At 36.3% G+C, this 23,304-nt stretch overlaps 1 protein-coding gene across 2 annotated transcripts in view; it reads right to left on the minus strand.

Annotated features, from left to right (window-relative positions):
* Positions 1-23,304, minus strand: part of LOC129218200 (putative uncharacterized protein DDB_G0284213) — a 75,192-nt gene that overhangs the window by 17,857 nt on the left and 34,031 nt on the right. For both annotated transcript variants that reach the window (XM_054852416.1, XM_054852417.1), the window contains 2 exons: positions 4,602-4,740; positions 3,682-3,775 (listed from right to left, as the gene is read on the minus strand). In XM_054852416.1, coding sequence (XP_054708391.1) covers positions 3,682-3,775; positions 4,602-4,740 — 233 coding nt within the window. The remainder of the gene's footprint in view (positions 1-3,681; positions 3,776-4,601; positions 4,741-23,304) is intronic.

Genomic DNA, 23,304 nt, shown 5'->3' on the forward strand with positions numbered 1-23,304 from the left:
GTTCATTTTGAAAAAAGTAAGTTAACTATTTCACTTTGCCCTACATTCCCCTACAGTTTTTTTTTTTAAATTTATTACTCTGATAATAGTATTTATTATATTAATTTTTTTACAATAAAATGAAATTTCCATCATTCTATACAGAATGGTGTATAGTAGCATGTAGAGCAAACATTTATTGTACAATAGAAATCTAGAATATTATGAGAAGTTTTAATTTTCTCAACTTTTTAATGTTACTAGGCAAGGTTCAGATTGTGTTCAACAGTTTTGCAGCTCAAATTATGAGAGTTCAGTCTGCAATCCCAGTTATTTACGCGTACTGAAATTTTAATGATTTTATTAGTCGACTAAAAGAATGTTTTTAAAAAGTTACAAAACTGTACATTAAATAATACTGGCTTTTTTGCGCTTCATCACATTTTTTAAAGAGTCATTTTATTTTTAAATATCTGGAACTATTTTAATAAACTCGGCCACACATTTTTCTGTGCGCAATATGTATCTAGTGGCGTTATATTTGTGTAGGTTAAAGTGTTAGCACATCTCCAATATATTTATGAAATTGAAGTTTAAAAAAATAACTATGAAAGACCTATTGATCAGAGTTTGCTGGCATTTTGTTTTTGAATTTTTCATGTTTGTTTTTTGCTATGTATTCAGGTATAATTTGTTAGAATTAAAATTTCTTCTTACCTGTCAATAAGTGACTAATAATTCCTATCTAATATTAAGATTTTATTTAGTAGTTATGGGGAAAAATAAGCCTAGAGAAGTCATATATTCTGTATGTCTTCTTTAAATGCAAAAAGAGTATCACTTTAAATCAATCATTCAACTAAGAGTTCTAAAATTTTTCTGTTTTTCTGAAATTTTCATCATAAGTTCTGCAAATTAATGTTAAAACTCAAATATGAATTTAACAGGAGGAGCTTTGGAGACTGCATGAAATAATAATTGATGCTTTAGCTCTGAAATCATTGCCTTGATCATTTCCCTGTTTTTTGCCATCTTTTCACAAATCCACATACAATTAAAGCTGCAAGAGCTGCATTAAGTATTTAATTACTAATTTCATCCATAAGTGTCAAATTAAAGTGACGCAGTGTGATAACCAAATGCGGAATTGACGAAAAGCGATGAATAAGCGCAAGCACATGGATGTAAACTAAAAAATGGTAGCCTCCATTGTGAAAAAAATCGAGCAACCGTCCGCGAAACCGGCAGCAACCCTGTAGACAACTTCCCGTACGAAAAACCAGTTCCAGATAGCGTTGACAGTTGCTATTGTGATTGCCATTTCCTGTAATTTTTCTCGTGTGATATCCCCTTTAATCAAAAATAGTTAAATTTAACAAATGAAGAATGAGATTTTTTAAAGATTTTTTTAAGCATTTTTATTTTAAAAGAATTTGCGATTGGAAAATGTCCAGCTTTTGGAGAATCACCCGTACAGCAATACAACTTACATGGTTTTGAAAAATAATTGAGATGAAGTGACACCACTCAAAACTAAACATTGAGTTTTAGGTCCTAAATTCATTGCAAAATCATGGTATTTTCAGGGAAGCATTGTTAGAATAATGCAGCAACCCAATCAGAATCTTTGTTTTAGCCACATATTGTCAATTGTAATGCACAGAGACCAACAAAAATTGCAAATCTTAGGAGCCAGGAAAAAAAATAAGTTAGGAACCAAACATTTTTTTTTTTTTTCAGAGTTTATAGAAAACTTCAATGCAGCATAGTTTTTGAATGATTCTCATTATGAAAGAACACTTTGGTAAGGTATTTTTTTCACTTGCCCAAGTGATCTAGCCCTCAGGATTGGACCCTACGAATACCCACTCCACTTACATGGGTGTCACATTTTTACATTTATATTTGCACTTTATTCCTGGAATTTCAAACTTTGGTTTTTAAGTGTATATACTTGCATGTAAGAAAACATAATGCATCATAATATAAACTTAATACTTTATATTATGATACATAATTATTTTTATGTATAAATTAACAAAAACTGAAAGCCAAAATTTAAAATTCTTCTTCAAATATCAAATTGTGCATAAAAATATTTTTGCAAATGGACTGAGCATTATACAGTCGATTCTTGATAACTCGAAGCTTATAACTGGAATATACCTTTATCTCAAAGTTTTTATTGGGTCCCAAACTTCTGAGACTGTTGTGGAAACTTCTCATAACTTGAACTACCAATAACTCAAACATTTTAGTTGGTCCCTTTGGATTTCGAGTTATCGAGAGTTGACTGTGCATGTAACGACTGTTATGACCAGACTCCCCCCTCCTCAAAGGTCAATTCTGACTGAGGCAGTGTTCTCTTACATTAGCTATTTAAAAAGTATCTGTTTGAAATCATAATACAGAAGTTAAGGAGCAAAATAATAGATAAGTATGATTTGCATATTCTTAGCAAAGTTTGGAAAATAATAATAATGAAATGATTGTACCAAATAAAAAATCAGCAAGTTCTTTTTTAAATATAAAAATCATATATATTCTTAAAGATGTTTTTATATAGGAACACCATAACTTCCTGAATATTTTATCAAATTTTGTTAGAAAGACATAAATTTAAAGACTTGTTTCAACATTTTCGGTGAAAAATAAACAGATAATTCACATTTTGGCTACTTTGTCATAAGTGATTTGCCATTTACTATGCATTGCTTTAATGTGTAGCAGCCCCAAATGTAGGCCCAATTGATTTAGTTGGCTACAGCATCATGCTAATATTGGGCAAATCGTGAGTTTTAATATCAATGGGAGAAAAAATGTCATTTTAATAACTGACTTTTTTCAGCAGAACTCTGATCTAAATTTTCATGAATATATGATCTAAAGTAGTGCAGGATTCTGAAAAGACATTCTGTTGCTTTTAAAAACAGGAAAAATAAATATTAATTTTGACATGATGGCAGAATAATGTTTTAAAGAAACATTTAACAAAATACAGGCATCAATTTCAATTTATTTCATGCAATATTAGGTATTGGTTTAGTTCATAGCATCTTGAAATAGATGCTTATGAGCCCTATTCTGTTTGATAAGAGCCTCCTGTAAATAACATGAAGGTCATGAGATTAATCCTCTCATGGGCAAGAACACATAGTCTTTGATAGACTAATTTTCGTCACCTGAATTCTGAGCTGAATTTCTATGAATATATAACTTTAATTCATTGGGAGCTGATGCTACTGCATTAAAATCAGAAAAGAAAATTTTTGTTTTAGCATGATAAAACAAATGCAGCAGCATATATCATCTCAGGGATGTATTTTAAGGGTACATCATAGCTTCTTTTAATACTTCATCAAAATTTGTAAGTAAGATATCATTTTAGTTTTTTCTCCACTATCAACAAAAAACAAAAGGATATTTGGTCTAGTTTCCAAAAAATTACCCTTAAAAACAGGATTTTTAAATTCCAGCTATCAAATGCAAATGGTTCATGGGAGTCAGCTAGGTAGTTGAAATTCTAGTTTCTGAAATTCAACATGACTCTGGTTATGAACATTCAAAACATTCTTCTTTCTAATAAGATTTTTAAACTTAACATACACATTACCATATAACTTTCCTTAATTTTAAAATTATATCTGGTTGAAAATTAGACAAAGCATAATTTTTTTCTTAAATTTCACTCAAGTAAAATACCTCTTTTTTAATCTTTCTTGTTGAAGGCTTAAGAAACTCAAACTCACTGCTCCTTAAGAATTCTTTAGCAGCTTGAAATGTAACTAAGCCATAACTGAAAGAAAAATAAGTATTATAAAAATTGCTATAATAGAATTATCACAATGATACAAAAATACATTTTTTTTTTTGGGTGGAGAGCGACATTGCTGCAAAAATGCAGTGTGCATACTTCTAAAAATGCAGTGTGCATACTTCTAAAAATGCAATATGCATACTTCTAAAAATGCAGTATGCATACTTCTAAAAATGCAGTGTGCATACACTTAATAGACTAAAAGATCTCTAGTTCTATAATATTTGTCTTGTACGAGAAAAACAATTTATATTCATTGCTAACTAAACAGGTTCATTTTACATCAATTCATTCAGTGTTAGCTACCATATCTTAGATGTTTATCTTTTCTTTTTTAAAATAAATAACTGAGATTAACTCTTTATTATTTTTTTTTTCAGATTTTTTGGATAAAATTTAATTTTGAAGAATTTTTTCAAAACTTCGATTTTTGATCAATGTTTAGAGTCACCTTTTAGTATGAATTTAAAAAACTATCCCTAGTTTATTTATTTCTTTTGATCAATTCAGCTGATTTAAGTATCATTTTGGATCTAATTTTTTTTCTTTCCACATAAAGAACATCGCTCGCATTCTGTATTACTATGAAGAACGCATTGTCTTTTTAATATGACATCTGCTATATTTTTTCAAGTTTACATTTAACTTATTTTGCAGGTGTCCAATTATTACTCACATTGAGTCGGAAGGAAGAAGGAAATAATTCAAATACAACAGACCATATTTTGTCAGTAGTCTCGAATCACATATGTAGTAAAGAGAAAAAAATGATGAAAATAAAAATGTTTAATATGCAGGATTTTACCTGTATTTGTCAATTGATGGAATTTCCCAGCAGAAGTTCTGAATATAGTATAAGTTTGTAGCTAAATACTGAGGCCTGGCTTGCACTATCACACTGACCAGCAATGGAATTAAATCATCAGAGGTTAATTTAGGGACATCTGAAAACATGAATAACTATAGATTGTAAAAATGATAAGGAACTATTTAAGGAGGCCAAATATTTCCAAAGAAAAAAAATTATACAGCAACATAGCACCACTGGTAATGGATGCAAACTACAGAAAGTAGTTAAACACTAGATCACTACAGCAAAACTAGAGAATATACAGTCGAACCCTTCTATAGCGAACCCGGGATATAGCGATCCCTCGGTTGTAGCGAACCTTTTAATTGGTCCGAACTGAAGCCCTATGTCATTAATACAATTCCATATGCTTATAACGATCCAGAAACACGAAAAAATCGGCTATAACGATCCTAAAAGGTCTGAATTTTTAAGTTCTTCTTTGCACATGCCCAAATGAAATTCTTTAGCATTTGTTCTTTCAGCAAACTCCATCTTCTACAATGCTCACCCCTTTTTCTAGGAAATCCCCAGTCCAAACCACATTCATCCTTTATTGTTCCTTGCAAGAGCAGCTGCTTCTTCAGGGGTGGGGGTGGGGGGAGGCTAGCCGGTTTTCAAGTTCCCTCAATTTTCTCAACTGGTTTTAGTCAGAAGACAAGCTCATTGGTCACTCGTGCGTTTGCTCTGATTTTTAATTTCCTTTCCACTGCGGATAATCGTGTGAACTAGGTAGAAATCATGGCCAGTGGAAATAAACGCAAAGCATTTTCTGTTGAAGAAAAAGTGCAATTAATTCGCTAATTAGAAAGTGGCGAAACCCAATCCTCACTTTGCAAAACATTTTCGCTCTCAAAATCTACTGTAGCCACTATTTGGAAGACTATTTGTGCCGATAACTCGGCAGGCAAAGGCAAATGAATTTGCCGAACATTTTAATGAAAAAGGTTTTGTCTGTTCTAACGGGTGGTTGGATAGATTCAAGAAACGGCACAACATAACAAGTGGAAATGTTGTGGGTGAAGCTGCAAGTGTGTGCTCTTCTGATGTGAAGGATTGGATGCAAAATGTGTAGCCGGACATCATTAACGCTGGCGAAGCGAGCTTATTTTATAAGCTGACTCCAAATCAAACATTGAAGTTAAAATGTGAAAAATGTGTCGGCGGAAAACACTCCAGCCATTCTTGTTTGTGCTAACATGACTGACTCTGAAAAACGAAAGTTGTTGGTTATTGGAAAATCGAATAAGCCCAGGTGCTTTAAGAACGTGAAGAAACTCCCTGTAGTTTATAAATCAAAATTTTGGATGACTGCTGACTTGTTCCAAGAGTATCTCCAACTATGGGATAAGGAGCTGTCCCAAGGGAAAAGAAAAATTGTTGTGATTGTTCAGCACACGTTGAAACCAGGGAGTAATTCGTAGCCTTAAATGTCATTACAGAAAACAGCTAATCTTGCGCATTTTAGAATGTTACGATAACAACAAGGACTGTGACATTTCCTTCCTTGATGCCATTGTTTTGGTTGAAAAATCTTGGAGGATGGTATCTGACTCAACTATCAAAAACTGATTTCGTCATGCTGGACTTAGAAAAACACAACAGGATGAAGATAAAGGCAATGATGACGACGATGACAACATTTTCAAGTGGCTGGAAAAACACGGAGTGCACGTATTTCCTCAAAGTGAAATTGAACATTTCGAATCTTGTGATCACGATGTTTCTACATCTGGCGAAGTTAGTGACAACGATATCGTATCAGAAGTAAGCAAAAAGATGAACTTGACTTTAGATATGAATGATGATTCTTCGGACAATGATGAGGGAACAGACGATGCAAATCCAGGACCGTCCATTTCCGCTTCAAAAGCAGCTGTAAATATTTTGAACAATTTTTTTGCGACTGGAAACATTGACAAATATATTGTGGATCCTTTTGCAGTAGTTGAGAAAAAAATTAATGATATGTATATAAAATCTAAAAGTTTTCAACCGAAAATAACGTCTTTCTTCCATGCTACTGATAAATAAAAAAAAGGTAAAATTTTAATTTGCTTATTATTGAGTAAAATATACATAGTTACTAGTTATTTCTAAAACTTCATTTTATTACCCTAACTACTAATGAAGTCATTGTGCAAGTATGATATTTATTATTGTAAAATATTACCGAATTTTGACTATTTTTTTGGAAAATCGGATGTAGCGAACCCCCGGTTATAGCGATCTCTCAAGTCGGTCCGTTGAGGGTTCGTTATAGCGGGGTTTGACTGTATAAGAATTCTTCGAGAGAAAAATTAAAATCAGGTTAAAAAAAGACATGGAGGGGTAAAATATTTTTGATTAGAAATTACTTTCCAAGCTTTGGAGGGTGTATGGAGGAGATCACAAAGCTTTAGGAGGCAAAAACAATTGCTAAACTATAGTTTAATTATTCATGCACATTTTCACATTCTTTACAATTGTGCTCAATAAGTTGCTTTTTTTATTCGGTGTTTAATCCAATTTTTAAAAAAATTCCTTGATTCCATTTCTCTTAAAATTGTACAAACATTCCAAAACTACATTAAAAAGTTTTGAATCTACATGAAATACAAACTCCATTTTTAGTAGACTAGATTAGTAAATTAACCCATTCTCTGTCCTTGACTGTTTATAATAATTTAAATAACGAGCTACATGCATTACAAATAAGTTAGATGCAAGCTTTGAAGGTTTATTTTCATGTAAGTGCTTAAAAAGTTCAGTTTGACTAAAAATATCAAAAATTATTGATCTGCAATTTTAGACATTACTATTAAAAACTTTGGAGGATAAGATTCTACTTTCTGTTAATGATGCAAAAAAGTTGAACATTTCAAGTTCACAGAAGTAGTAAATGAAAGAGAGAAAAAAGGTTAAAGAGAACAAATTCTTCATCTACAAAGAAAAAGGGCACCATTTTAAATACACATTCAGTAAAGATCTGTGCACCCCTTATCTGGAAGGGTTCTATTCAACAGACTTTTAGCAATTAAAATAAACATCTTTTCATTTTTTTAAACAAAAAGGCTTAGATATTTTAAAGTAATTAACAGTTTTGAACCACAACAGGGTTGCCAGTACAATTACAGAACAAAATTTTCTGGCTTTTTCAGGTTTTCCAGATAATTATTCAAAAGATTTCCATGCAAATAAAGGTTAAACTTACATTATCAGTTATTTAAAAACATTACACAGAAGTGATGCAACAAATAGTAATTTAGCCGAATACCAAATATTCAGCTAAATAAAATTAAATATTTGGCTATTCAGCAGACAAATAGTTAAATTTGTTTTGGTCTAAAAACAAGCACAGGTTGCATTTCAAGCATAATTTTAAATGAGTTATAGTTCAATATAGATAACTAGCAGTACCTGCAGAGTGATGCCCATGCTAAGAATTTAGAGGAAGTCTGTTGAACAAAAAAAAAAATCCATGCCCCCCCCCCCCTTCTCATGTGAAATGATCATTTTTCTTCAACTAAAATCCGTACACACCTTTTCCAGCCCCATAGGAGGGGGGGGGGGGTACTCTCAATGTTCATGTTGTCAGAAAATAATAAAAAGCATGTCCATTTTTATATAAATGCTTAATTGTTTCATAGTTAAGGGAGGGGGGCATTGATCACCCCTTGAAGTTCCTTAAATCTGGGCCTATCTATCTCTTTTTGACCATCTACCTATATCCACCTCTATAATTATCTATCGATCTATCTATACAATCTGAAGGTATTTAACAATCTTTTTTCTATGTATTTTTCCCACAAATATGTAACGTTAAATCAGAGCAGGAAAACGTCGAGGGGGGGGGGCTGAGAAATGAATAAAATTCCTAAATGAAAAAAAAGCAAAAGCAAGCGCTGCAGTTCGATCACGTAGCTATGACAAATGATCATCGTAAATTGAAGATTGCTAAAACTTCAGTTATAATTGGAAGTTTTGCCGGTGCTTCGAATAAAAAAAATAAAAAAAACAAAGGCGTATTTATTAAAACATTTTTACTGAAGAGGGTGAAATGTTATTACTATTACATGGTTAAATTTTAAAAAAGAGGCCTCTATAATTTAAGTGGGATGAGTTTAGAAGAAAATAAACCCAGAAAAAGATTCAAAATAACGTTTTTTTTCAAAAATTTCATAAAAAAATACAAAAATTGATCTATTTACAAAACCTTTTTTAACTGGTGCAGCACTATAGCATCAAACTTTACTAGAAACTGGGCGGCAATCAAGTGGAAACCATTCAGAAGATGCAGGCTCAAAGCTTTTGCCGACAATTTTCCAGCACATTTCTCACATTTGATTAAGAAGTTTTGAAAAAAACAAAAACAAATTCCTACATTCAACAGGTTTTTAACTCTCCATAAATGGCCCATGCAACTTTTAGTTGTTCCCCATGCTCAAGAGTTGATTAAAAGGAATAAAATTTCAGACAAGAGAGGACATTATAGCTACAACAACAGCTGAGCTAAGCTCCATTCCGAAATAGGTCTACTTGGAATGTTTCCAAGAATCTCAGCACCCCCAATGGAGCCCCAAAGAGATAACATTGAAGGTACAGTGACTTCTCACTTATATGCGACCAAAAGGGACAACGAAATTTTCGCGCATAAGTGAAAAACCCAAAAATCAGCTCAAATGCAATAAGTTAACATCAGTTATAGTGCTACTAATAGTACACTACAAATACTACTGAATAAATATGCACATAATTTCCATTAATGTATTATAATTTAATAAAAATGTAAAATTGGAAATTGTACTTTTTGTCATTTTTTATACACTGTACAGTAGGGTGGAACGAAAATGACCTTAAATTTTTTTTTCAATTTTTTTGGTTTGCCGTAGGGGGGAAAAGTTGTCATTTACGTTTAAAAAGAAGCAGAAGAAATTTCATTGCTTTACTACAACATCTTTAGGTGCCGCAACGAGCTTAATGTTTGATAATTACCGAAATTTCCATTTAACAATGAAATTCCTTTTTATGCTTTCCTACTGTATATAACGGCACAAAATATAGCAGTGAATATATTTTTTAAGCATTACATTAGGAAAAAAATACTAATTAAAAAATACAGTATAAAAAAAAATCATAATCTTTACTAATAATAAAGCTGAAAGTCTGTCTGGGATCTAGATCTATGTATGGATCTCTGTGACGCGCATAGCGCCTAGACCGTTCGAGCGATTTTCATGAAATTTGGCAAAAAGTTATTTTGTAGCATGGGGGGGGGGGAGGGGTGCACCTCAAAGCGATTTTTCGAAAATTCGATTTTGTTCTTTTTCTATTCCAATTTTAATCATATTTACCCGTGAAAAATTATAAGATGGGCGAGTAAATTACCTAGTTGTTATAACGTGGAACCGTAACATGCACAAGGCAATTGACGAGAAATTCTTCTTACATTATTTGTAAATATACAAGCAAACCAAATGAACTTTTAATTTTTCTACAACGGGCAAAGCCGTGCAGGTATCACTAATATACTATAAAAGACATTAACAATTCCATTTTTACCATTCAAAGTATTCTTAATGATTGTAAATAAATGTTTAAACCTGTATGATGTTTGTGTCTACTTTGACACATTAAAGTGTTTTTTTTTTCTGTACCAAATAACTCTTTCTTCCAAATAACTCTTGAGTCAATTTTTCGTCTCCTGCGACTGAACCATACTTTTTAAGAGCCGCTTACGGGTTACAAGTTTCACTTTGAGGGATTCACTAGACAAATGTTTTACCAAGGGGGGTTTGGTTATTTCATTTTCACCCCATGAAATCAAATCGATGTAATATCTTTGGCAGCAAAAATTAATTTGTTAAACTTTAAACTTCTTAGCCCCGCCTCTACTTTTTGTTCTTGCATTCAACACACGTCGTAATCCAAGTTCTCTTACATTTCTACGCTCTTTGCATAACATAGCCAAATGGAGATTTTCTGTTGCATCAAAATACCCATTTCTTTATGTAACCTGGTCTATAATGTTCTTAAAATCATGAGAGAGATATCGTGAATGTAAGATACGTTCAAATAAATGTTTAGAGCCTTAAGTACGAGTAGGTTTTAACTTGATGTTAAACCACACAGGAGCATACGCATTGCCCACTTGATCCGTACAAGAAAGGGATCCTTTCTTGAAAATGTATGAATGAATAATGATTACTATTAATATAGTTCAGTATTATTATTTGTTTTAAACAATTTTAGCGAAATGCCACGCCCATATAAAGGAAACTATACTTTACTACACTTTAACAATGTACTGAGTCAGAATCATGAGATTTTCAGTCAGATTTTTAGATGCCACGTATAATCGAAATATACGGTTTGCAAATGTAAGTCATCTGGAGTGGAGAAGTTTTCCCAGGTTCCTTGAAGATAAATCTAGTGAGCAAGTCCCACTTGATATAGTGAAACACATATCCAATACATATTTGTGATCGGTACTTATGTCCTGCATGTTCTCAAAAAGAAGGTTATTTTCAATGGGTAAGGAAGTAACCACAGGAAGATTAGAACAGGTTTCCAGCTGTTGACTTAGTTTGTCTTTAAATTCGTTTGATTCTTTTGTTTTACATCTAAGAATCCATTAGGCTTATATTCCTGTTGTCTCAAAGAAGCTCTTGACCAAATGTAATCTATTCTGGAAACTAAAAAGTCATATATATTTCACTTACAGAAAGATCTTTTCCAGCCGCACGTTTTAGGCCATGTCTAATAAAATAGTAGCATTTCATTACATCTTCGTAAGTGGGTAGTAAAACTTCATTGAAATCGCTGAATATTCCAAAAATAGGACATTCTGACGTTTGTCTCGTCTGCACTTGTTTAGACTGAGCCATTGCAAATCACAACAGTGAAGTATTTTACCAACTAACGAAATTTTACGCTACTCACTAACTCAACTCGACAAAGAATTCGACACCTGATCTGAGCTTGGCCACACTCACACAAATCACTGCTGACCAGCCCCACCCATTTAAACATCCGCTGCTGCAATGACTCAAGCTCCCAGATGGCAGTGCATTCGGCAAAAAGTGCGTTTTTGCGAAACTTACTTTGCTCTTGCGGCACCTCAATACATAGTCCGAACAACAAAAAAAAGTTATTGTGAGACCTGTTGAGCATAAAAATTGCTTTTCACCAGCATTTGAAACATAAATATAAATTTGAAAATTTTTTTAAAAAATTTAAAATGTAGCAAAAATTGCAATTTTGCAAAGTTTTATGCTCTTTGCGGCACCTCAAGACATGCTTCAATATTTTTCATATTTTTTTACATCTTGTTTGCATGAAAAGGCAACTTTTCCGCACTACGGCAAATTGAAAATCAAAAACTTTTTTTTTCGTTCCACCCTACTGTACGGTAAGTAAGCGAATTCCCCAAAACCTAAAAAATGTCACGTGATCAAAGCTATAGTCTACAAGGATGCAAAAAATCCTCCTTTGGGTACGTAAATGCTTACCACTTGACTACGACTTCTAGTGACGTCTACCTTTTCGTACGTAACCTGTTCTCCCCTCTCCATGTCAATCAAGACTAATATTCCAATTGCACACTTGTGCGAAAAAGAATACTGTTACAAATCCTGTAAATAGTAATTATTTTAGTAACGTAACCTGTAAATAGTTTCCCGTAATGAATATACAACCCCTTTTTCATATGGCTAAAATATACGACCCCTATTCCCTTTTTGTTCAGTGATAAAATTTGATAACGGTCAACGCATTTCGAGAAGCGTGTGGAATATTTGAGAAAATTCTTTTCGGTGTATTTAAGCCGTTAGCGATGGATAAACAGTCAGTTTCGTTTGATATTTCGAACTGAGTGTGTGTATTAGCTCTGTTTATAGCGAGGCATTTCGCTGTGTTGTTTTCGTATTTGGAAGTAAATACGTGTGTAAACGTTGAGTTTACGGTGTTGTGTGATAATTGCTGATGAATAATTTAGCAGTTGTTAACGGTTTCTCCTGTACATAGTGTAAATAAATTTCCTGTGTTTTTATCAAGAACTGTGTCTTCATTTCAAGAAAGTGGAAGTCGCACCGAATCCGTTACAATTTGGCGCCCAACGTGGGGCTTCTTCTGGACTTTCTTGGAGTAAGTGTGACTTTGGACATTTTTTTCATAAAGACTGTTTGAATTTATAGACTTTGTTTTTATGGTGATTACTCGTGCAATGGATGACCAATTAAAACAACTTCTGGAAGCAATTAATGCTGTGAAAAGTGACTTGACCGAAAGTTTGGCGGCTAATCAAGACCAATTAAAAAGTGATCTGACTGCAAGTATGTTGGCAAATCAAGACCAGTTAAAAAGCGATTTAACGGTGCTGAAAAAGGACTTAACGTCTAACCAAGAAGAAATTAAAAACGACCTTATTTCGGTAAAGACTGTGATGGAAAATAAATTTAATGACATAGAGCATCGAGTTGATGCTATTGAAGAAAAATTTGATACCGTTGAAAGCCGATTCAATGCTGTAGAAAATAAATTTGAAGAAGAAGATAGAATATTTCATCTACTTAAAGAAGAGATCTTTAAGGACGTGGAAAGGAGATTGGCGACCGCGGGAAGCAGCTCTGTACAGTTTGGCGCTCCCACATCGGTTGCTCGACCGTCCATTAAACTTGCCACATTTGATGGGAAAACTTCGTGGCAGGTTTACAAAACTCAATTCATGATAGTGGCGGAAGCGAACGGATGGGACTCTGCTACCAAGGCCTGTCATCTTGCAGCATCCCTGAGAGGGGACGCAGCGGACATTCTCCAGACCCTTCCGGACTGCCAGCGCCTGGATTTCGCCGCCCTCACATCTGCGTTGGAGCTTCGCTTCGGTGAGAAGTGCCAGAAAGATTTCAGCCGACTCCAGTTGAAGTCCCGTTTCCAGAAAACCGGGGAAACCCTGCAAGAGCTAGCGGCGGACGTCGAGAGATTGTCTCATCTTGCTTTTTGTGACTGCCCTGCTGATGTTCGAGAAAACCTGGCACTCAACTACTTCATCGACGGAGTTCGGAATCCTGAGATCCAGAAGGCCCTCCGGATGGCGAATGTAAACGACTTGAAATCCGCTTTGATGTATGCGATGAGATACGAGGCCGCCCAAGAAGCAACCCGTGTGGATCGCCATCTAATCCGGACTCAGGAAGCTGATGAGTCTGATTCCAGGTCGTCCCACCTCGCTGAACTTGAGAGACAACTCGGTGACTTGACAAGACATCTGAGCAGCATAACAGCCCAAAAGAAACAAGAGCAGAAGTGCTGGAAATGCGGTAGTGAAGGACACCTGCGAAGGAGTTGTCCGGCTCGCCAAGCTACGCGAGGGAAGGAAATCACCACCACTAGAGCTCTGCAGATTTCCTCTTCTAGTAGTGGCAGTGATGGACTTTTCATTTACGCACATGTAAATGGGAACCCCTGCAGACTGATTGTCGACACTGGAGCCAATGTGACAATCATTAGGACAGATGTGGCTCGTGAATTTGGATTGAAACTGCTGTGGACCTCGCCACGCGTAAGTCTCCAGACTGTGACAGGTGACAAAATTGAGATTGACGGTAAAGTGGACTTGGAAATAGTGTTTGGGAATGCCACCTACCATCATACGGCATTCGTCGCTAATATCACGGACCCCTTCATTCTCGGATTGGACTTTTTAAAGAAATATGACTTCACTCTCGACTTCAAGACTAATGAGCTGCACTCGATGAGAGAAGACATAGCTGTTTTCCCCGCAGAAAGTGATGTAAAATCCGCTCATCAAATAATAGCCCGAACAGATTTATCGATTCCCTCAAGGTCAGAATCATTAATACCTGGCTCCCTTGAAGAAAGCAATAGTTTTCGATTTGGACTCATTGAATACCCTAACCTAAGCAATAGCCTAAAAGGAGTACTGGTAGCATCTACGCTTGTGGACCTTTCTAAAGATGTAATTCCTGTGAGAGTCGCCAACGTGAGTGAAAGGCCAAGGAATATCCGAAAAGGTGAAGTGTTGGCAACTTGTACTCCAGTAAACTGCATCATTAGAAGAATCAATTCCCCCGAGACTGTGTCTTCTGAGTACTTGACATCGAAGTTAATTGGGAGTGCGCCATTATCGAAAGATCAAAGAACTGCTGCGGAAGAATTGGTGGACGACTTTAAGCATCTGTTTTCATCTACATCGGAGGATGTTGGCCGTACGAATTTAACGCAGCACAGGATTTACACTGGAGAACACCCCCCTATTAAACAGCATCCGAGACGACTACCGTTCGCCAAGAAGGAAGAGGTTGAGACCCTCCTGAAAGAGATGAAGGAGAATGATGTAATCGAACCCTCATCCAGTCCTTGGGCCTCTCCCATCGTCTTGGTCCGAAAGAAAGATGGCTCCACCAGATTTTGTGTAGATTACCGATGGCTGAATGAAATCACCAAGAAAGACAGTTACCCTCTTCCACGGATAGACGACACCTTGGACACTCTTTCCGGACACAAGTGGTTTTCGACCCTGGACTTGAAGAGCGGCTACTGGCAGGTTGAGATACACCCTGATGACCGAGAAAAGACAGCATTTACAACTGGACAAGGCTTATGGCAGTTTAAAATGATGCCCTTCGGCCTCTGCAATGCACCAGCTACGTTCGAGCGTCTTATGGAGACAGTGTTAAGAGGACTTTCTTACGAATCCTGTCTGGTCTACTTAGACGATATCATCATCGTGGGACGCAGCTTCGAAGAACATCTGGCAAATCTTAGGAAGGTGCTGCAAAAGCTTAAGGAAGCCAATCTGAAGTTAAGCCCGTCCAAATGTAATTTGTTCCGCCGGGAAGTGAACTACCTTGGTCACATCATCTCTTCTGAGGGTGTACAAACCGATCCAGAGAAGGTATCTGCGGTCAGGAGTTGGAGTCGTCCCGAAAACATCCATCAGTTGCGAAGTTTCCTGGGGCTCTGCACGTACTACAGGAAGTTTGTGAAGGGTTTTTCCAACATTGCACGACCTTTGCATAAGCTGACGGAGAGCAAGCAAAAGTTTGAATGGTCCAAAGAATGCGAAGATGCATTTCTACGACTGAAGGAGGCTTTAACATCAACGCCTATCCTCGCCTATCCTCAGCCTGAAAAATCCTTCATCCTGGACACTGATGCGAGCAACGAGGGAATTGGAGCTGTTTTATCCCAAGAAATTGACGGAAATGAACATGTCATCGCTTACTGGAGCAAATGCTTATCAAAGTCGGAGCGAAATTACTGCGTCACCAGAAAGGAGTTACTGGCCATAGTGAAAGCTGTAGAACACTTCCATCATTACCTCTACGGCCGAAAGTTTCTGCTTCGGACAGATCATGCCTCATTAACTTGGCTTTTGAACTTCAAAAATCCGGAAGGCCAGATAGCCAGATGGATACAGCGGCTCCAGGAATATGACATGGAGATCAAGCATCGAAAAGGGTTATCTCACGGTAATGCTGACGCTTTATCAAGGAGACCCTGTTCTGAGAACTGCCACTATTGTTCCCGAATCGAGAAACAGTTTGGAACGACTAGCCCTACCGCCTATCAGGTGACAGTGACTCCAACATCATCAGAACCTGATCCATGGAGTGATGACCAAGTTCGAAAAGATCAACTTGAAGACCCCGACATAAAACCAATTTTAGAGTTCATGGAAAGTGACAGTCGACGCCCTAGCTGGCAGGACGTTTCCATCTTCAGTCCTGCAACAAAAAGATACTGGGCTTTATGGAACTCACTCCATTTACGGAACGGCGTGCTACACCGGAAATGGGAATCTGACGACGGCAAGACATCTAGGTGGCAGTTACTACTTCCTCGATCCAGGATTTCAGATGTTCTGAAAGAAATACATAGTAGTGCGACTGGAGGACATTTTGGTGTCTTGAAAACCCTCAATAAAGTTCGGGAGCGCTTCTTCTGGAGCAAGGCGAAGGATGACGTGGAGAAGTGGTGTCATTCTTGTGACGCCTGTGCTGCTCGTAAAGGACCGAAGAAGAGAAGCAGAGGGAAGCTACTTCTGTACAACGTTGGAGCTCCTTTCGAACGAATTGGGATCGACATCCTGGGTCCTCTTCCAAGAACTGCTGATGGGAACAAATACATTCTTGTTTCCATCGACTACTTCACCAAATGGCCGGAAGCATATCCCATTCCAGATCAAGAGGCTACCACCGTAGCAGAGACTCTAGTCCAACATTGGATCTCGAGATACGGAACACCTTTGCAGATTCATTCCGATCAAGGGAGGAATTTCATCTCTGCTGTGTTTAAGGGCCTATGTCAAATTTTCGGAATTGAGAAAACTAGGACAACACCACTACACCCACAATCGGACGGCATGGTGGAGAGATTTAACCGCACAATCCTAAATAATCTCTCGCTTATGGTATCCAGAAATCAACAGGATTGGGACAAGAAGCTACCTTTGTTCCTGCTGGCCTACCGCAGTGCTGTCCACGAGACTACCGGATTTGCCCCATCTCAGATGCTCTTCGGACGAGAGCTTCGGCTACCTTGTGATCTCGTCTTCGGTCGTCCTCCGGATGCGCCTTCATCGCCTGAAGAGTACATCCAGGATCTCCAGGCCCGGTTGGAAGACGTTCATAACTTCGCACGAGAGCGAATCAACATCGCGGCGGAGAAGATGAAGACCAGATACGACACAAGGTCTACTGGACATGAATTCAACGAAGGCGACAAGGTTTGGTTATGGAATCCCATCCGACGGAAAGGTCTTTCACCCAAATTGCAGTCGCATTGGGATGGACCCTACAAAGTCGTTAACCGACTAAATGACGTCGTAGTGAGAATCCAAAAATCACCTAATGCAAAACCTAGGGTTGTACATTATGATCGGTTAGCCCCATACTATGGCCATAGTTCATGAGTATTACGTAAACAACCATGGTTGATAACATAAAAGTTGTAGATAATTTTTGCTTTTAATGTTTAGTAATATTTCTTGTTATTATTGTGTTTTCTGTATCTGTTAGTTATTAATTAATGTGTATATTTGTAAACTTGTGATAGAAGTTTGGCACCCTTTCTGGGGATTGTACTGCCCGGGACGTGCAGTCCTTAGGAAGGGGGCAATGTTACAAATCCTGTAAATAGTAATTATTTTAGTAACGTAACCTGTAAATAGTTTCCCGTAATGAATATACAACCCCTTTTTCATATGGCTAAAATATACGACCCCTATTCCCTTTTTGTTCAGTGATAAAATTTGATAACGGTCAACGCATTTCGAGAAGCGTGTGGAATATTTGAGAAAATTCTTTTCGGTGTATTTAAGCCGTTAGCGATGGATAAACAGTCAGTTTCGTTTGATATTTCGAACTGAGTGTGTGTATTAGCTCTGTTTATAGCGAGGCATTTCGCTGTGTTGTTTTCGTATTTGGAAGTAAATACGTGTGTAAACGTTGAGTTTACGGTGTTGTGTGATAATTGCTGATGAATAATTTAGCAGTTGTTAACGGTTTCTCCTGTACATAGTGTAAATAAATTTCCTGTGTTTTTATCAAGAACTGTGTCTTCATTTCAAGAAAGTGGAAGTCGCACCGAATCCGTTACAATACGTTCTTGAAAGAATCCAAACAATGGAATAAAGGTGTTTGAATGCATTCCAAGAGAGAGAAGGCAGGTACAAATTTTCCGATAAGCAAAGCATGAATATGTGATTTAACTAAAACTTTGTTAGGCATAAATGCCTGTTAGCAACAACAGTAAAACAATTCTATCTCACCACCTCACAGGAACAATAGTAAAAGAGTATGTTTTTGTTACTTACAATGTTTTATCTATCATTCTGCATGACTGAGGCAAAAACGCTTATCAGCACTAATTCGCGTTGGTCGAATCGACCAAATGTTTGTTTCACTGTTGTTCACCTCAGCTTAACTCCGTAGTGGATGGCGTCACATAGAAGCTTCTAGATAGAATCTGATGGCACGTGTGCTCAGCGATAGCAGTGAGGAGTGTCTTCATGTGACTCAGATATGCTAATGACCTTGGGATATTTAAACCTCTTGCACTTTACGTCCGATCTCTTTGCTTATCTCTCATCATCGTAGTCGGTTGCTTTGTCAGCATTTGAACTTGCTTATTCGAGCCGCTTGTCACTCTGCAATATCACGAGCTTGTAGCAGCTTATTTTCAAATGGGCTTATAGCTTTATATCGAAGCTTTAGTTGATAACAGTCATGCAGTTTAGATTTCATCATTTTTATGTTAGTCATCTCGTACATAGTAGCACCTAGCACGTGGTGTGCCATAGTTTGAATATAAATGTGAAATGGAATTAATTGTTAAGTTTTTAGTACATTTTATCGTTTACAGACTTTTTTATATTCACATCTTGTTGCTTTATAAACATCGTTCAAGTTTGATATAGTATATTAGTCTCATTCAAAACTCACTCTGCAAATATTCAAGGAAATATAGAGGGGATATTATTAGATTAGAAAGTCTCCTCAACAAACTTGAATAAAAAAATTTCACGCATAAGTGAAAGGTGCATTTTAGGTTTTGCGTACAAATGAATAAGAGTTAACATTACTTTCCTACATTGCTGGCCGGGCCCGTGAGAAAAATGCGCATAAGTGAAAAACGCGTATAACAGAGGTAGTGTATAAGCCAGAGATCACTGTAATTAGATTTCAACCTCTCTAGATATGCCAGTTTTTTGGTCTTCAGCTAAAGGGTGGATACTTTTACCAACAAACCTTCTATGTATATGCAGTGAAACTTCGGTAACTTGACACATGGATAACTTGACTATCCTGGTAACTCAACATTTATCTTTCCTATGGTTAGCCCATCCTTTAAGTCAACATCCAGTAACTATTCTAGTTCAATTTTCGCTACCAACTTTACTTCATATTGACCATTCTCAGAATTTTATGCTGTGGTTTCTTGGTCAGTCAATCCTTTTCTGGAAAACTCTTTTAGAGAATTTCAACTTTTAACCTGGGGAATAGGCCACCGCACCCTGTGCTGTTTGTGCAATTCTAAAAGGCTTGGATAAATGTACCCAGGGGAGTACTCTAGAGACAGAAGACACCATATGTTTTTGAAATAAGTGTCAGCAGGACTTTTTATCTTCAATGGACCTAATTGACATGAAGTGTTTTTATCTCTTTTCAAAAGTTATGGATTTATTCCTCACGAGGCATTCAAATAATATTAGTGATTTTATAATGTACTTTTCAAGAAGAGAAAACAAAAAGAAAATTTACTTACTGAAATGAATTTTCATAATATGATTTGTGTAATAAAAATATAAAAAAACGACTTCTCGCGAAAAGATTTAAAGCTATCAGATGCGGTGGAAACAGCTGTTGCAATTGAAATTACTTAAAGGGATTCCGCTAATATGAAAACATTCACACCAGCTGTGAATAAAATTCGTAAGACTGAACACGGTAACGCAAATAAAAACCCTCAACCACGTATGAACTCTGCTGCAAATACTAATGGCAAGAAAAACTTGAAATGATATCGTTGTGGTGCTACACATGAGTTTGCTAAGTGCCAGTACAAAAATGCTAAATGTCACAGTTGTGGCAAAATAGGATATATTTCACCAGTGTGTAGAAGTAGAGGTTCTTCAGCTAAGAAGGTTGAAGTAGTTGAAAGTGATTCTGAGCTTTCGCTCTATGCTATGAAATCAGTAAATCAAGCTTCTGGAAATAAGAAATATATAATTCTGATCATTATTAATGGCAAAAATTTAAACATTGAACTTGATACAGCTGCTGACTTTTCTATTGTATCAGAAGTACGGGTAAAGAACAGTTTACCAAATTCTAAAAATTTTGACATCATCTACTAGACTGAAAGATTACAATGGAAAAGAAATACCAGTAGTGCGAGAAATTCTCATGGAAGTTAAGTGCGATAATCAGTTCGAAATGTTACCGCTAGTTATTGTGAAGGGTGATGGTGCATCTCTTTTTGGAAGGAACTGATAGTCGATTTTCAAATTAAATTGGAGTGAAATATTTTCAGTATCCTTTAAAAGTGAAAGTTGTGTTGAGGCTCTTAAGGGAAAATACAAAGATATTTTTCAAGTGAGTGACAAACCAATCAAGCATTTTAAAGCTATTCTTAAAATGAAGGATGACTTTCAGCCAATTTTTTGCAAGGCTAGACCGGTTCCGTATGCAGTAAAAGAGCTGTTTCTGATGAAAAGGCTTCTGAAGCAAAGAGGTATTTGGAAGTTTGTTGAGCATTCAAGATGGGCTACGCCGCTAGTTGTTGTGCCAAAGAAGAATGGAACAGTCAGGTTGTGTGGCGACTTCAAAGTCAGTGTCAATAAAATGTTGGATGCAAATCAGTACTCTCTGTCGACCCAGCAAGATTTATTTGCAACACTTTGGGGAGCTAAGTTTTTTACGAAGCTGGATTTGACTCATGCATATCAACAAATTGAATTAGATGACGCATTTCAGGAACTTTTGACACTTAATACTCATCTTGGGTAACCTACTAGATCAGAGTATGGTATTACTTCCACTTCCGCAATGTTTCAATCTATTATTGAACAAATTTTGCAAGGTTTTCCTTCAGTTATTTGCTTTCAGGATGATATTTTAATTTCATCAACTACAAAAGTAGAACATTTTCGTTTATTAGAGCAAGTTTTACAACAATTTTTAAAATACAATGTGCATCTTAATGGTGATAAATGTGTTTTTGTGCAAACTAAGGTTGAGTTTCTAGGACATATAACAGATGAATTTGGAATCTGTCCAACTGAGGAAAAGGTGTCTGCAATAAAAAATATCAAAACACCACAAAATGTCACAGAGCTCAAATCTTTTTTAGGACTTTTAAATTATGCTAAATTTATTAAAAGTTCATCTACATTGTTATCACCCCATATGAATTACTTAACAAGGATGTCCCATGGATCTGGTCCAAGCAGTGCCAGGAAACATTTCTAAAATGTAAATCTTTGCTAACTTCTAAAACTGTCTTAGCTCACTACGATGAAAGATTGCCTTTACAACTGTCTTGTGATGCTTCCCCTGTTGGACTAAGGGCAGTTTTATCGCATATAGTGGAAAGGGAGGAACGTCCTGTTGCTTATGCATCTAGAACGTTGACTAAAACTGAAAGTAATTACTCACAAAACAGAATGTCTGCTGCACAATTGCAAAGGTGGGCTCTCTTATTATCTTTATTGAAGTATACAATTAAGTACAAAACGGGAATTTTACACCAGAATGCTGATGCTTTGTCTAGATTACCTGATGAAAATATTGAAACAGATATGTATCCTTCTGATATTTTTCAGGTATCTTATGTTGACGAATTACCTCTGATGTCGGATGACATTGCTTGTGCTACGCGAGTAGATAAAGTTCTTGGTGTAATACTGAAGTATGTTCAGAGTGGATTTCCAGAAAGTACAGATAATCCTGAGTTTGTCTTTCTTCAACAGGAGAGATGAACTTTCGTGTGAAAAGAACTGTTAGTTGTGGGGCATGCATGTTGTTATTCCAAGGGTATACCGGAGCAGAGTATTGGATTTGCTGCAGAGTATGCACCAGGGTGCAACAAAGATGAAAGCTATTGCTCGTAGCCATGTTTGGTGGCCAAATTTGGATAAAGACATAGAAGGTATTTCATCTCAATGTCTAGCTTGTCAGAAAACAGCTAGAGATCCTCCTGCATCTCCGCTTCAACCATGGCACTGGCCGAAAGCACCATGGCATCTTGTCCATATTGATTTTGCTCAAAGTATCAATTTAATTACCTAATCGTGGTTGACAGTTTCTCCAAATGGATCAAAGTAATCAAAATGTCTTCTTCTATGGTATCATCAAGTACTATAGCAGTTCTACAGCAATTGTTTTTAAGGTACGGATTTCCTTTAGAAATTGTTTCGGACAATGGTCCTCAATTTATTTCCCATGAACTTTCGCAGTTTTTAAAATCTGTTGGTGTTGTGCACACCCTGATCCCTGCTTATCATCCAAAATCTAATGGATTAGCCAAAAGATCAGTGCAAACATTTAAATACGCTCTAGATAAAATATCAACTGATAGGAATGATAACTCATCTATTGGTAACAAAATTCAGCGATTTTTGTTAATGTATCGTTCGACTCCTCACAGCAGTGGCGCCGACTCCATAGGGCTTGAGGGGGCCCAAGCCCCCTCAATGGTTTGTTTTGGGGGGCAGAGCCCCCTCAATAATTTAAGAACATTATTTGTTATATTATGGTTTCTAAAATCACAAAATTATGTTGGTATTTTTTACTTTCCTTGTTTGAAGATAGTTACATTGTAAAATACATTCAGTAATAAATTAAAACAAAACACTATTGCGGTAGTAAACAGGTTAATTGAAAACGAGTGGTGTGAATAATGATAGTGTTACGGTGCTGAGAGCACTCATAGAGTTTGTCCCACTGCGCGAACCTCCGGGTAAGTCTGTCGCCGGCGGTGCTCTCATCTAAGTGTTGATGATCTGGAAAAAATATATCAATGTTTGATTTGTACATTCAATGGAAGGCGTGATAGTTTTCTTCAATTATTAGAGTTAATAAAGTAATCTGTATTATCTTTTTTAACTCTATCAAAGAATTTATTTTGAGACATTATTTTTATTAAATGAACTCTG

Source organism: Uloborus diversus, chromosome 3 (genome assembly GCF_026930045.1).
Source record: "Uloborus diversus isolate 005 chromosome 3, Udiv.v.3.1, whole genome shotgun sequence".
In the NCBI taxonomy this organism is placed as follows: domain Eukaryota; kingdom Metazoa; phylum Arthropoda; class Arachnida; order Araneae; family Uloboridae; genus Uloborus; species Uloborus diversus.